Raw genomic sequence first — 16,993 nt, 5'->3', positions numbered from 1 at the left:
TCAAGCCAAATTCCAAATACATGCCAAAAATACAATCAATATTTAATATAACATTAAATGAGGGATCAGTTTAAAGGTTCTTGTTACTAACATTCAATGTGTGAAAGCAAATGTAAGATAGAAATGAAACTGTGTTGTTTTATTTACATTAAAAAAATGTATTTCTTGTAACTGCAGAGTGTGAAATTGATAATGTTATTCATCCCAGATATGTCAACCTTATTCTTTCGTCTCGTTAATGCATATAAATGCTGTATGTTTATGTTACCTATATAAATTCACACCTATGTAAGTGCGGGCCTAAAAACACCAATGACATTCATTGCAAAGTTAACATTACTAACATATATGGTTTGATGTGTTTTCTTCTGCAGGCCTTCCCCATACTTTTCGCTCTCATGTGCTCACGCACTGAGGCGGCCTATGTCGCTGTCCTTACACATTTCAAGGAAGCAACAGAGCAGTGGCGGGTTCAGCTGGTAATGTGCAACTTTAAGGTCATATTTCACAATTTTTTTTATTTCATTAAATGAAAAAGCCTTTAAAATGTGTCTTATTGATGTAATTTATTGTTACCAAATCATTATGGTTTTCACAATATAAAACTAGGAAGATGCAATTTTTCGAGTTTTGGAACATACCCTACCATGTTCCTTTTTATTTTTTTTCAGCAGTATCACTTGCAATAGAAAATATATGGTGTATATAACATATTGATCCAATACGAAGATGATATATTAAAAGGTGAGCGAGTATTGATGACTGGAATTATCGTAAAAATAGGCCTCGGAATCGTAGTGAATATATCTTTATGCACATACGTGAAACGATTGAAAATTATTTCAATGTACAGTGAAATCCTTTAGCTGTTAAGAAACAGTTGTATCAGTAACTTGTATATCTTGTAATACATACTACGTATGTACTGCTGGATGTCTGTATGTAGCATTGGTAACCTGCCTAGAACACTCTTGTAACGGAGTGTACCAGAGTTAGGCCGGTGTTGCACGAGTTCCTATTCATCCTTTGCCGGACCCAGGGGACCCAGCGCTGCGGGTTGTCCTGTACCTTTTAAACACAAGGAAAGTAGTGGGGGAGCACTAAACAGAAACATCTGAGTTTGAGCTAGAAAGGAACTCTGATGATCTTTTAAATGTTAAAGTAGGAGTAAAATGCAGTGATTTTAATTTGTCGCACGTATATTTGCTAAATACGACTGAGACGATAGCAGTACTTCAAGTGTGAAAATGGGCAAAAAATATCCTGGTAAACCACGACCAGGAAATCCACGTAAACGAAACAAACGTGCGAAGAATGCGATTAAAGTGTGGCGGGAAAGAAGATCTAACATCAACATCACTGACGCTAAGGAAGTACGGTAAGAGAAAATTGTGTTGTACACCCATTTAGGTGCACTAGTAAAATTAAACTTCGAAGTAAGTTATATTGTGTTTATGTCTTTTTTACGAAAGAAACGTGGATACAGTATTTACATCTCTAAAATGTTCAGTTTAAATGAAGTTCATCATCTTATGCAGATACGAATCGCATTTGAAAATGCTTATTTGCAACAACTTTTTTCAGTGATTATGTGCCATAAGCAGTGCCATGGTTATACACCGTGTTTTTGTTTGGCTTTGACTGTGCCATGGTTATACATCAACGTTTCAGTTTGTCTTTGACTGTCACAATGTTTATCACAAAACCATGTATCTGTGATTTCATAGTGAAACCCCAAATTGCGTGAAATTCAGAACCATCCTGTTAGTGATAATGAAGCAGGGCTCTTTGTGTATGCAAGTCACTGAATTAATTGTACACAAAATTAATTTGGCAAAAAAATCCTGTCATGTTCTGCATTGCATACGGGTGAAATAATTGTGTTTCATTCAAAATGTCTAATTTAAAAACAAAAGCAAATCTTAAATGGAGAATTAATTTTTTTATCACGTAACAAAATGAATTATTCTATGGTTTGTGATTATACTTTAGTTTTACAAACACAATGAGAAAGAAATGATACGAATTTTTTTATTACATTGTTTTATCCATAACAGAGTTGACAGAGTGGGATTGTTCATAAAAAAAAAAGCCTAAGCAGACAAAAAAGTTCCGTTTCAACATTTGCTACGTATGCTAGGCGATATCGCTATATTCTGTCGGTAACCGTTACAATGCCTCTTTTTTTCGAAAGATCCTTAAAGTAACTGTAGGCCTGCATACACAATTTGAAAGAAGTGCAGGTTAGTTAATTATTGAAAGGTATGTTGTATAATTAATTTTTATTAACGTACCTTCAATTATTTTTCTAATAAATTTGTATCGTTGGATGTTTGTGAATTGTCTTACTGTGGAATATATATCAGGTTACAAAAGACATATTTTAAAGAATTATATTATAAAATATTATAAATTACAATTATATCAGTTCAGAGAGTGAGATGTAATATTTGAGCACTTAAAAATACGTATTAGTAGCCTACACTCCGTAACTTCGTAACGTGGCTGCGATCTGGCAAGAGCGAGCGCCATAAGTCCTGTACATCAATCTAAGAGTGAGGCGCTCTATACTCTTCTCGCTGCCAAACATGTAGTACTTATACATCCGGTTCATTTTGCAATCTTGACACGTAGAAATTAAGGGTTTTCTTGGTACAGTATAGCCAAAAATAAGGTGAACAGAAAATATGTTTTATTTTTATAAGTCGGTTAAATGTGAGAATACAATACAGTACAGTAACAACAACTATCATCACATTAATATTTCAGACAAGAGCAAGCCAAAAATGCAGTTTGACGAAACTACTAAACACTTGTTTCTTACGCAGTGTCACAAGTTTCGGTATGCCTTGTTCTCGGATATACTGTAACTTATGTCGTCCTAATGTGATGTACAATTCCATTCTACACATCTGTACTAGCCAATTTATTCATTTTGTGCAGAAACGACCTTGAACACATGCAATACATGTCTGGAGTTGAAGAACTTTCAAGTACGGATAACAAATCTTCGAAAAGTGATGACGCATGTGAAGCTTCGCATAGCGAGAGAGAACCTGCAAGTGACAACGAAAGTCTTCCAGACCTTGCCGTGGAAACGGTTTCTTCGGATGTTCCTGAAATGACAGGGAATCGTGTTATAGACATTGTGCACTTCCTGAGAGAAATGAAAGTAATCCACGAGCATCCGAATGTTCGCACTCTTGGACGTTTCGAGCTGATGAGCGAAAACAGATCTGGGTTAGAATTCCACCTGAAATATTACTGTCATAACTGTGAAAAACGTTACACAGTTTCTTCTGCGCCCCCTGAAAAATATGAAGATGTCAACAATGCACTTGTCTGGGGAGCTTTGTCTGTTGGTATTGGTTACTCACAAGCTGAAGAGCTATTTAGCATAATGGATATTCCATTTATGAGTTACAATAAATTCAGAAAACAAGAAGAAGTTGCTGGAAAGGTAAAACTTTATATATTACCAATTGTTTTTTCTATTAAAGTATACATTCATAAAAAGTTAAATAACGAAACTTAAAGGGTAAATGTGTTACTAAGTCTATACATGTCGCCCTTCACAATTACAAACTGCAAGGAACTGAAATGTTAGTTATAAGTTTAAACTGCAAACAGTTCTGTAATGTTTTCACCCAAGTTTGAATTCGTCGCTTTAGTGATAAGACAATGGACGATAAATCTATGTTTCACAACATACAACAAATTTAAATGTTCCTAGGAATGTGTCGTGGCACTAAGGCATACGTATACCGTTATTATTGATTCTCGGTATGGCGTTTGCTCATGACAGTAAATAAATTGCCATTATTTACGTGATGAAATAATACTCAATTTTGGAGACAAAAAAAAATTTGTTTTATCTCATTTGTAAAATTCATGTGTAGCTGCATTTGTGCGTCGTCCATTACAAAATAAATTATTATGCGCTTGTAATTTGTTTAGACTACATAAAGTTACAAGTTACGATGTGATGTTTCCGTACACTCAACATTTAAGTATTAAACCGCGATTTTATTTCCGGAAAATGCATCGTGATGCTGTACGTTGTTGAGATTATCTAAAAAAATGTTTGCAAATAAATTAAGATTTTTTAAAGGTTTGATTCTGATCTGAAATGTGACGATATTTGTGATCCAGAAACATTTTACTTTTGTTTACATCTGATTTTGGTATTTTAACATCAAGCACATGACTTATGGGAGAGCTTATGTGTGAGCCTTGGTACCTCTCAAATATAGAAAATTTTATTAAATATTACGTTGTTTAGTCACAGTAAATAAAAAAAAAATTTCGTTATTGACTAAATATACTAATTTGGTATTTAAGAATACTTCTGTAACGTGTAAGAGTTGGCCAAACGTTTTGTTAACTAAATACTTAATGGGATTTTTAAGACTACATGCAGTTTGGAAATTTTTGCTTGTTGACTATTTAAAGTATGCTTATTTCCATAATGTATCATAATTTTATTTAAACTTATTTGTTTTGTACCTGGGGCCCTAATTTTTAGCTCGTGCTAATGCGACAAGTCGTCTCGCACGGTGCCACAGACGGTATGCAATAGAGTAGCGTTTGTGTATAAAAGTGCATCGTTTTATGTGATTAACATCCATTAAATAAGAAAGGAAGACGTATTCATGTATGGCGGCCAATCACAGGTATACAGTTCATTTTAAATTACATTTGGACACCTACCATAAAATTAATTTCTTCATGGAAGTTGCAATGTCCATGCCATGGCTCTAATCGTATCAGAATTCTCAAATGGTTCAAGTTAGCCGTTTATGAAAATTTTCAAAGTAAATTACTGTTTGTGTACTAGTATTTAGACCTCGTGTCATTCCATAGAAATTTGGTTGTTTTTGTCATGGTAAAGAAAACTTTATTTATAAATTAACAAACCCATGCATCTTCGTAGTTCACATTGAAAATTAACTGAAAGTAAATACATGTTTGAACAAATTTCTCATTTTTACTATTAAAACATTAAATAACTTATGCTAGGGCTTGTTTTGGTATATTTAAAGCTTTTATGTAAATACAGATCTAAGTTCATTTGATATTCCTACTTACAGACGTGGGAGGAACAATTATATCTAGAGCTGAAGAAAAATGGGGCTAAAGAAAGAGAAATAGCTCTAGAAAAAAACCATACAAAGGACGGTGTCCCGTATATCGCTGTTCTCGGAGACGGAGGATGGGCTAAAAGAAGCTATGGCCATGGTTTTAGTTCAACTGCTGGAGTAGTAAGTTAAATGTATTTGTGTGTATCGTATTTCAAGTAGAAATAAAATTAGGTGTGCGAAATGTGCAAAATTGTAGGTAATGGGAATTTGTTGAACGTATTTATAATATGTTCACTTAGTGTTTTGTGAACATCTTTTTTCATCACATAAAACGATAAATGTTCAATGAAAACAGTTTCATATAGTAAATAAAAAAACTAATGCTCTGAGTAGTATGATAGCCACTTTGTTCATGCACCCAAAATGTTGTGTTGAATTTTTTTTTATCACCGTAAAAGCACACGAAAAAGAAATGAGAGTACATACACATTTAGCATGAAATGGGCTTATTTGCATAAATATCACTTCTTTTTCAGTTTAGTATTAAATTACAAACGTACTTTATTATGCATGCCTCTGTATGCTAGATAACGAATTTATATCTATTAACTTCGACAAGATTTAATATAATTTGAAAGTGCTAACTTAACATTTTTACCAGTATCTTTTGTTTTCATTATGATATAGGCGGGTTTATACAACTGTGTTTCATGCTCGCATGCCTAGAAAACCTTCTATCGAAAATTTGTTTAAGTAATATGTTATATTTCTTGTCATATCTTAAAATAAAGCTTAAGGAAATTAGAATTTCTAGATTTAATAGGGTGCATTCATTTAGCACATTTTGTAGTCTTTTATTACGGTAGTTTTCATTCATTACAAGATTGAATTTACTAATAAATAGTTTGTAACGTATTTCACTAAATATGTAATAACATGAATGTTCTATATTTTTACAGGGGGTAATTATTGGAATGGAGACGAACAAGCTATTATACCTGGGGATAAGAAACAGTTTCTGTTTTCTGTGCGCTCGCAGCAAAACTGAAAGGAAAACAGTGCTACAAAAACTATACTGGACCTGCGACTGGGATGGAGCAGAGCATTATTGTTGAAGGATTCAATAAAAGCGTTGAACAGCATGGGCTAGTCTACTTGAATTACTTAGGGGATGGTGACTCCAGCGTTTTCGCTCGCATACAGGAACAGGTGTCGTACGGGCGATATGTGCAAAAGATTGAATGCAGTAACCATATGACTAGAGCATTCAGTGATGGTTTGCACAAACTTGCACGGAACACATTATATCCTCTAGAAGGAAGAAGAATCTTGACGGAAAACGTTGAAGGAGTGTCGAGATTGGAACGTCTTGTAAAAGGAGTGAGAACTGCAATCAAGTCAGCTGCAGCTCTAGATGACAAAGCTGAAGCATGTGCCGTCCTTTGAACAGACGTAGCAAATGCACTCAACCATGTGTGTGGCAGACATGAACAATGTAGGGACTTCTGCAAGAGGAAAAACAGTGCTGAACGTGACGTTTTGGGCATATTAGAGTCGACTAATTTGGCAAATCCCATTATGACATTATTAGATCGCATTATTCGAAATGCAGACAGACTTACATTAAATGTGACTACAAATCAGGCAGAAAGGTGTGTATGTTAAAACATACTATTTAACACATTTTGAAAATATTTAGCTGTTTGTAACTGAGATTAGATTTTCTAATAGTTGTTCAGTATTTAGTTCTAGCAATAAAAAATTATTTGCAAATTTTAAATAGTTAATAATTTCTTATAAATAATATTTTCTTTTGTAATGTTTTACATAATATTCTGACAAGTATCAATAATTTTATTTAATAATATTTACTTAATCATCATTATAACGCTCATAATTTTAATGGCATGGACTTTTTGTTTCAGATATATGAGTCTCGCTTCAAAGTTTGGTGGTGGCAAGAGAGTTGACCACGCTAAGAGAGGGTCGTATAGAAGAAGAGTGATTGGAGCAGGACTATCCCATTCGTCAGGTCCATCGTGGCATGCTGCAACATGGAAAAAAATGTGTGGAAGGAGCCCAGGGAAGTTTTTGAAAAGAATGTGTTCCAGACGGGAAAAAATTAGAATGTGTCTAAATAACTGGTACAAGAAGACACAGTCGCGCAAAAGAAAAAAAATCACCACTGCTGCTTCAGATGAAGATTACGGAGCCAGCTGCACAGAGCCAGATATACCCGAAGTTGAGATGCAGAACAAGATGGAAGACTTTCTAAAGAAATTACATGAAGACGTTCGTACTCGTGAAAAACAGGTTGCCCTAGAAAGAAATACAACAAACCAACATGACTGTGCTTTGTGGAGGGAAACACGCATCAACCGCCTTACAGCTTCCAGTTTTGGAGCAGTAGTTAGGCGATTAGAACATACCTCTTGTCACAATTTGGTGAAAAATATTCTCTTCAAGAAAGAACTCAACACTGAATCTGTTCAGTTTGGCAGGCTGCACGAAAAAACCGCACTTAAAAAGTACGAAGAAATTAGTGGCGCAACGACAGATAAATGTAGCATTTTTGTTTCTGAGCAAGTGCCTTACCTTGGTGCTTCTCCAGATGCTATCGTAGGGTGTGATGGTATTGTAGAAGTAAAATGCTTTCCATCAATAGGAGAAAACAAATTTTCTGATATATTAAAAGAAAAACGTTTGAAGTGTTTCGAAGAAAAATATGGTACAATGCAAATAAAAAAAACTCACTCTTACTACTATCAAATTCAGGGACAGTTGAACATTTCAAGAAAGAAATATTGTGATTTTGTGGCATACAGCTCAAATGACGTTTTCGTTCAAAGAATTTTGAGGGATGAATCGTTTTGGGAACACACAATGTTACCTAAGCTAAAAAGGTTTTATTTAGAATGTATGTTGCCTGAAATAATTGACAGTCGCATAAAACGAAAAATGAAATGTAGGGATCCAGAATACGTGTTGAAAGCTCAAGAAAAAAAAAAATTCAATGCACAAACAAGTGTCAGTGTGAAGTTTTGTCAAAGTTTGAATACTTAGCAGTGCCTATGGATTGAAATAAATTATGATGAAATTATCATTAATTAAGAATTAAATTGTCTTCGAACGTCATTTTCCTGCAGTAATTTTTAAAAAAGAAAACGAAGTTTTCTCTTAAAACGTTTCCAATGTAGGATGTACATAATTTTTTTGTATGTATTCATTTAATTATTTCGGTCAGGGAAATCGGTTAATTTTATTTATTTGACAAATGTTAATTATTTAGAATAATACTATACACGTATATATAATTTTATTAATATTTTCTGTTTTAGCTAAACCCTGACGCATTAAATAATATTTTCCTGTCATCTGTATTAAGTAATGAGCATATGTTTAAAGATATTTTTTTTTAAAATAAAGCGCCAGTGGTATGCATTTATATTATTTAGGTGTAATTATAAATTACTGCATTAATTTTTTTTCCCGAAAGGTGGATAGCTTTGAAATGTTATGGAGCAGTTGTTAATTCATTTAAAACTGTGAACTAGCGAAAATTAGGTTTGCTTGTTTTTTGCATTCGTATTTAACTTTTGTTTTCTGTGCAGAAATTACTTATGGTAAAAATAAACGCTATATGAAAAAATGAAGGAAACTTTTTGTTACTAGGTAATTTTAATTCGGCCATGTAGGCCTCAAGGATTTATTTTCAGTCAATAATAAAATCAAATACACTTTCTACAACTTTTTAATGTTTGAAACTTGAACATACATAACATAAACCCTGATTTTAATGTGCAACATAGCTAGACTACTCTTAATAACAATATCCATTGTTTCGACAACATTAATTTTTTTTTACTTAATTAATTTGGGTAATTTCTGTCCAAAGTTTCAATTCTGTCCAAAGTTTCAATACAAGTCTACATTGCTTTCATGGTTTAAATTCTCAACAGCACGTAAATAATCGAACCTAAACATTTTCGTATAATCTTTAGGTACTTTATAATAAATGTATCTTTTATAAACAGGAAAAAAATTGAGCGATGATAGACGTTAGTTAAATACTATTACTAGGTATTACACATTAAAATTCCTTAAATAATAGTATATTATTTTAATGAAACATATATTTGTAAAGATGCATAAGCAACAAATTTTCAGTTTGAAACTATCTTTTTTGAATCTAGTCAAGTCTATACAGAATTCTTGTTTTGTATAAGTTTGTATATCTAATAGTAAAGTCTCTCAAGAACAATAACTTGAGACCCCAATGAAAAACTCATTTTAAATTTAATGCGCACAGAGGTTCATCAGGCACGATCATATCAATGTGAAGTTAATCGATTTGGTAGACGTTTAATGTTACGTAGCCAACATTTAGTTAGGATTATAACACATTTCAGTTCTGTTTTGTTTTTACACACTTTTGAAGTAAGCTACAGTTCTCATCACATTTCATTTGATCACTTTGACATACTTTATTTGCAGATGAATTATGCACACTAAAAACATGTTGTGAAACTGGAAGAGCAGCTCTAAAATGCGTGTCTGTAAAATTTAATGTAAATTATATACAGTTTTCCAGCATCGCGCGATGATAATAATTTGAAGTTACAGTTTTTTGTAAGGTAAGTAAGTGGCTTTTGCGTCTTATCCACAACCAGATCATGAGAGACGGTGTCACACAAAGTGTCACCAACAGGAACTGTGAGAGGAGTCAGCCATGACCTAAATTTACAAAGCAATTACGCATTCACCTCGAGTGATTTCGGTCTCGAATGCGAGTCAAACGTGTTACCTTTGCGCCACCTCGCTCGTTACACAGATTTAGGAAATGTCTTTATTTTTCTAGTAGCTATGATAGTGAAGCGAGAGGATTAAATCCTGGTTTCGATTCATACCAAAAACTAACTTATATAGTTTTAATGATCATACTATAACAAATCATTGATCACAAAATAATTTGTAACCTAGATAATAATTATTTGAATGCTTATTTTGTTTTAAATAGTGCATATAACAACTGAGAGCAGATTTCTTCAAGGCGATGTAAGATATTTTGGTTGTGCCATTCCAGCGTGTTAGAAGAAAAAAAGAACACTTGCCTCTCACTGCAGGTAGTTCGTCCCCCCCTCCCCTATTCCAGGAACCTCTCCTGGGAAAAGGGGGACGAAGGGTCAGCCGTACACTCAAGCCAAGAATGTAGTTGCCTGGCTTTGCGCGGAGTTCCTGGCGAGTAATATCGCCTTAAGGTGGCGGTACGAGTAGTCTATCCTGAAGTGAGACTACTCAGTTGCTGGTTCCACTTCTGCCAAGTAAGCTGCATTGCAAGCAACTTTTGTGTTCAAATATATGCATAAAATATGTTTCAGGAAGTGATTTGCTGATCCTACATTGCATTATTCACATGTAGGCTACCGGAATGCGTTTTAATTTACACTTGTTTACACAAAGGCATTTACAAAAGGTCAATGGCAGTGATGTAGTTAAAATATCAAGGCCGCCTCGATTCCCGGTAGGATTTGGTCCTTTCGTACGAAGTAAACACACCATCAACATTGCATTTCATTGTCATGCCACCATTTTTTATCACACCGTACATTTTTCACATGGCCGTTTGTATAAATTTCATTTGTTTTCGCCATTTTTCGGTGGAAAACCAGCTATAAATGATTCCATAGGCATGTATGTTTTCAGGAAGACTATGTCATGTATGTACGTATGTGGTATACTTGTCTATATGTATTTTTGGGGATGAATTAAAATTTAACTAGACATGCTTGTGTTTAAATGTTTATTGATTAACAAGGGAAAGTCAGCTGCTTGTCATCACCGATTTCGCCCGGATTCGCAGTACATATATGCAGGGCTCGAGTGGAAATAAAAGTGCACGAGTGGGAGCTCCAGGTGGCCAAGCGTTAGGAAATTAAATTAACTCTTATCGCATATCGTTCAATCAAAGTTCATATTATTTACTAGCAGTGGTTGGGGCAGCGGCTACAATTCGGATTCGTAATGTGAAGGTCGGAGTTACGAGTCTCAGTGCAAAACTTTTAATATACTTACGCCATAAATTAACCTTACTAGTACATAATGCATTGTATACATTTATTTTTTTTACAAAAGGCATAGGGCGTCATTATTTTAACAGGATCATAATCATTAAAAAATTTGAATTGCGAATAATTTTACAAGAATAAATTGTAATTCTTAGAAAGTTGTTCGCAAACCCTAAATTTTTCATGACTATGTACCTTTTAAAATACATTGTGATGCCCAATGCATTTTGTAAAAATATAAATAAATAATTAATTATTTTGATAAATTAATGTCGTAAGTATCGTAAAAATTTAACTTATGTATTGACCAATCAGCGATAACAATTAATTTAATTTCCTAACGGTTGGCCACCTGGAGCCGCAACTTGCATCACTTTCATTTTCAGTCGAGCCCTGCATAAACTGTGAATCCGGACGAAATCGGTGATGAGGAGCAGCGGACCTTCCCACAAAATACAGGTTTAATCAACGACCAAAATATTATATAATAACGCTACAAATTGAGACAAACATCATTTTTTTACATTTTATTATTAATCTGTGTTAATCATTACAGTGAAAATTATGAGTAACTTTGTGGGCACGACGACAATGATTGACATTATCAGAAGAAAAATATGACGTCGGTATCACACACATACTCATACACAGTCAGTTCAAATTTACCGACAAACTTAGGATGCTAGTTCATGACGAGTTAAAAAATAACCTATACCACTTATGGCCTAAAGTGCTTTCCAAGACTTGTATAGGTACGTCTTTGAAGTTGAAACTGAACAACGGTTTCATTGTAAACTATAGATAATGTGTTAAAGATGAGAGGAGCGTCTGCATTACGTTTGATATTACGAAGTTGTTCAACCACCGCTAGTTTTGTCACAAAAGCAATATAATTTCATTTACATAAATGAGAGTACACTCTTATATTACACTGGTTTTTTGTGGCTTATTACTACCTTCAGTTATTTCAATGATAAAATTTTGCTACAGCGACAATAGCCACGTTGATTATGGAATTTGACTCAAATATGATCTAGACGCTCAGAGTTCTATCCTAAATATTTTGTCTATTATTTGCAATGAAATATGTTCTTCAGCTCCAACTTCAAAAACGTTAACCAGCCCTGGGAAGCGCTCTAGACCGTAAGTCATATAGAGGTTCTCAACTTATTTTGCTGTGATCAACCTGGTGCCGAAGTTTGTAGGTCAGATTCAGGTTTTATATCTGTTTGTGTGTGTGTGTGTGTGGTTGTGTGTGTGTGTGTGTGGTTGTGTGTGGTTGTGTGTGGTTGTGTGTGTGTGTGTGTGTGTGTGGTTGTGTGTGTGTGTGTGTGGTTGTGTGTGTGTGTGTGTGGTTGTGTGTGTGTGTGGTTGTGTGTGTGCGTGGTTGTGTGTGCGTGTGTGCGTGGTTGTGTGTGCGTGTGTGTGTGTGGTTGTGTGTGCGTGTGTTTGTGTGTGCGTGTGTGTGTGTGGTTGTGTGTGCGTGTGTGTGTGGTTGTGTGTGTGTGTGGTTGTGTGTGCGTGTGTGTGTGGTTGTGTGTGTGTGTGTGTGGTTGTGTGTGCGTGTGTGTGTGGTTGTGTGTGCGTGTGTGTGTGGTTGTGTGTGTGTGTGTGTGTGGTTGTGTGTGCGTGTGTGTGTGGTTGTGTGTGCGTGTGTGTGTGGTTGTGTGTGTGTGTGCGTGTGTGTGGTTGTGTGTGTGTGTGTGTGTGGTTGTGTGCGCATGTGTGTGGTTGTGTGCGCGTGTGTGTGGTTGTGTGCGTGTGTGTGTGGTTGTGTGCGCGTGTGTGTGGTTGTGTGCGCGTGTGTGTGGTTGTGTGTGCGCGTGTGTGTGGTTGTGTGTGGTTGTGTGTGCGTGTGTGTGGTTGTGTATGTGTGGTTGTGTGTGTGTGGTTGTGTGTGTGTGGTTGTGTGTGTGTGGTTGTGTGTGTGTGTGTGGTTGTGTGTGTGTGGTTGTGTGTGTGTGTGGTTGTGTGTGTGTGTGTGTATCCAGACATAGAGATACACAGTAGTGTATCTGTATAAATGTGAATCACCATTTGTGTGTCTTTGTGTACGGAATAATACGAAAATAATCTAGTTTCATAAAAGTGTCTACAAATAAAATAATAACTACTTCGATTTGTGTTAACTAACGATATCTCACTATTTTTGAGTAAATACGTAAAAATACTGACTACATATTTTTTCACTTTTACAGGCCATCTGGAGACAAGTTTTTACCCAAGGATTGGCAGGCGAATGCCTCCGAAACCCAACTATGAAAATGGGAGTCAAAATGATAATGGCCCTTCCCCACCTACCACCACAGCCGGGCGTACCCCATGACACTGTTACTCCAGAAACGGATATAGCAGATGGGATTCGTGCCATCCACCTTTTTATTGAAGAGGGCAATATTTTAGGGCTAAATACTCTTGTACAATATGTAGAAAGGTTTTGGATGAGACGCATAGGAGCAGAGAACTTCACTACCTTCAACCATCCACGTCGGACTAATAACGACTTAGAGGGGTTTCATTCTCGTCTGCGCAATGTCATGGGAGTGCACCCCAACATATGGAATTTTGTTGAATTGCTTTTAAAATTAAGTAGGAAGTACTCAGCAGAAGTCAGAAGTGTGGCAGACGGGCGCCTTGTTCGACCCTCATCAAGGGGAAACAAAAACACACTTAACTGTTCGGAAGGGCATCCAAAAGTTAGTAACTGGAGAATACAGTAAAATTTCATTACTACGCTATGTGTCACACACTGTGGACAGAATTTTTGAGATTCTGGGACATCCCCATAACAGACACCAAGACAACGGTGAAGAAGAAAACCCCGACGAACCAGCACCACAGCCTGAATTTCAGGACAATCGGGCTGGCACGGAAGTTAATGAGACTGTAACTGGAGTAGAACCAGATGATACTGAGAATCCGCTGGTCCCAACACAATCAAACGCGAGGGTTTGCAAAGTCTGTTTGTTGGAAATTGCCACCCATATCGTTCTGCCATGTGGGCATCTGGGTGTGTGTCAGCAATGTGTGCTGAGATTGCAGACGATTCACAGTCCCTGCCCATTCTGCAGGACAGCTGTAGAAAATTTTGTGCAGTTCTTTGACATGTAGCCAGGAATGAAAAATATTACCTTTTAATAAACTTAACATCTGAACTATTTAAATGGATGTAATCAAAAGCGAAATATTTTTTTTAAACGCTTGGATAAATAACACAATTTGAATGTATTTAATTTAATTTAGATTGTTTGGTTAAAGTGTTCATTCAATTTTTTGTTTTTCTTATTCGGAGAGTATTTTCCAGTAACACGAATAAGTTTAGTCCTCAAAAATTTACATTCAGTTGGTTTCAGATTACAGGCTACGTGCACAATTAGGTCTTGCATATTTATTTCAATATGAAGTGACTGTCCTTTTTTATCTGATGATCATAGAAATACATTTAAGACTGGCCTACAGGCACATGTAAATTTTCTAATAAGAATTTATTTTGGGACATTTCGAAAACTCTTAGACAATTCTGACATTTCAGTTATCAAAAAGACATTCAGGAAAAAAAAAATTTTGGAATATTTATAATTTTAAATGCTTGGAACGTACTCAGTAATATTGTGGTACCTCGTTTCCCAGCAAGAAGGTTTCGTTGTATCTGAAGTTAATTCACACAAGTTCTTCTCATATTAAGGTTTACAATAATGTTGAATGAATTTTAAACTGAACCTTCTGAGGGAGAAATGAATTTTTTTTTTCCTGTTTCTTCCATCACTTGAGGATAGTTGATATGCAATATTTTTCATAATTTGTGTATCAGTCTGGAGATAATTTGCGTAAAATGTCGTCAGTTATTCTTCATAAAAAGTGAAATATATCTTCATCGATAATGTTTTGGAGTAAGTTTATTATGAAACGAAAAAATATGGCTAATTTTTCCAAACGTCATCATTTTAAAGGTTCCATTAGGTAGTCTTCTAAATCTACCTAATGATAAGAAACTAGCTTTGTAGGAAAAAATTAAAACTTTGCCTTTCCACTAAAGGACTACTGATAATACGTAAAAAAAGCTTCTATGGATAAATATTCTAAAGAATTAATATTATACTAGTAATTATTGAGCTGGATGGAAATTAGATATACTGTAACTTAATCAAGAGTTGAAGTTCATATCTTCGTAATTAGCAAAATATGTCCGAAAGATTGTTAAATTCAAGTAAATCGCATGTACAGTGAATTCCATATCTATCTAATATCTAACATAAACATTGCATTCATAATTAAGAGTTTTTTCACTAAGGATGTTATTAATATACTAATTTTTTTTTCCGGTACATTTCATTTAGTTGGAACAGGCTTGAGATAGAAGAGGTTGGAGCTACCTATATGTTGTGCAGTTGTGAAAAAAATGGTGAAGTAATTGATTTAGCTCTGGATGATTGTGTAATAAATCTTGTTCATTTGTGTTGCAATATGTACATAAAATCTGTAAATGTCTAGAATGTTTACAATAATTTTAAAATGAATTTGTATTTTTATGGTCATTTTATAAATTAAAACAATTAAATTTGTAGTACGAAGGACATATTTCACTGTCTTTCGGGGATAGGCTACACATTCACGTAAAAATCTTTTTTAAAAGGTAATTGAATAAGTGAATTGCACTTTACTTTCAGTGAAATAAATGCTTTAAATAAGACAATAATGACATTTCTTAAGACTGTGAAAATCCTGCGCCTCAAACTCCAGCTAGGTGGTACAGATATTTGCTGTAAGAATCTATCCCACCAAAAACATTCTGTAAAATAAATTAGCCAAGTCTCGATGCAGCTGCTTATTTATCTCTAAAAAGTAATGAAATCTAGACAAAGTCGTGCCAAGTCTAAGGTTCCATACTGCGATTTCTTTATTCTTATAGTTAATGTTGTGTGACTTGGTCGTTGAACATTCTTTATACGTTAGTGGGTAGGGTAAAGTAAGGTTATTTTGCAGCACAGGTAATTTCGCAGCATTTTTTCACTAGGCAATTGCTAACTTCCCTTCCGTGCTAGAAGTTTGTCTTTCCTCCGAAAGTTAGCATAGACTGTCCGCTTCGGAGCACACATCTGCTCGCTTCTTTCTAAACGGTAGTTCGCTCCACAGAAATCGTGAAAACGTACGGTGGCATTTCATATTGTGATGGATTTATACATCTTTTAATAATATATTTTTTGTAATTACATGCATGTAAGTAACAATGACTATCATACATACAGTTATAAGTGCCGAAAACGTAGTTTTTTAACCTTTCATTTCCGAATTTTTTTTCCTTATTCTGTCAACGCTATGGCGTTAACAATCAAGCCTTGTTTCTTAGCAATCTGAGCCAAATTTTGAATTAATGGTAGAACGTGCGGAAACAACTATTATTTCTAACTTTAATGAGCTATTTAGGTTTGTTTAATTACATTTGCATGTAAAGAGGTCTTCTTTTCAATTTATTTTTACAGTTATTACGTTTAGGACTATTGCCAAATTACCTACCCATATTTGAAGGTACCATGCTAACTTACCTGTCTATATTTACACAATTTGCATTTGCTTTGTTTTATGTAAACTGATTGATTGTAAGTAATATAGAACATATCATACACAGTTTTATGGTTTTACATTACCCATGTTTCATTTACGAATTTAATAAAATACGATTCCTTTTTTAGGTGAAGTTCTTTGTGTGATGTCTGTCAGCCAGAGTATTTTCCGTATCCCTATGTGAAGTGGAGCGAAAAATGTCCTCAATAAAGTATAGTGATAAAAATTTGCCACACTACAGAAACTATGACATTTCTGAGTTACTCAGTGCTGCAAACAAAGTGA

General features: G+C 34.8%; 1 protein-coding gene across 1 annotated transcript; it reads left to right on the top strand.

Moving 5' to 3' along the window:
• Nucleotides 1-6,738: 6,738 nt before the first annotated feature.
• Nucleotides 6,739-8,221, top strand: LOC134545092 (uncharacterized). The gene has a single exon (XM_063388548.1). It carries the CDS (start codon nt 6,984-6,986, stop codon nt 8,142-8,144), a length of 1,161 nt encoding a protein of 386 aa, XP_063244618.1. The 5' UTR covers nt 6,739-6,983; the 3' UTR covers nt 8,145-8,221.
• Nucleotides 8,222-16,993: the final 8,772 nt, after the last annotated feature.

Source organism: Bacillus rossius, unplaced genomic scaffold (assembly GCF_032445375.1).
Source record: "Bacillus rossius redtenbacheri isolate Brsri unplaced genomic scaffold, Brsri_v3 Brsri_v3_scf57, whole genome shotgun sequence".
Classification (NCBI taxonomy): domain Eukaryota; kingdom Metazoa; phylum Arthropoda; class Insecta; order Phasmatodea; family Bacillidae; genus Bacillus; species Bacillus rossius.
The sequence above is the reverse complement of the archived record's forward strand: the minus strand, read 5'-3'. Positions and strand labels throughout refer to the sequence as shown.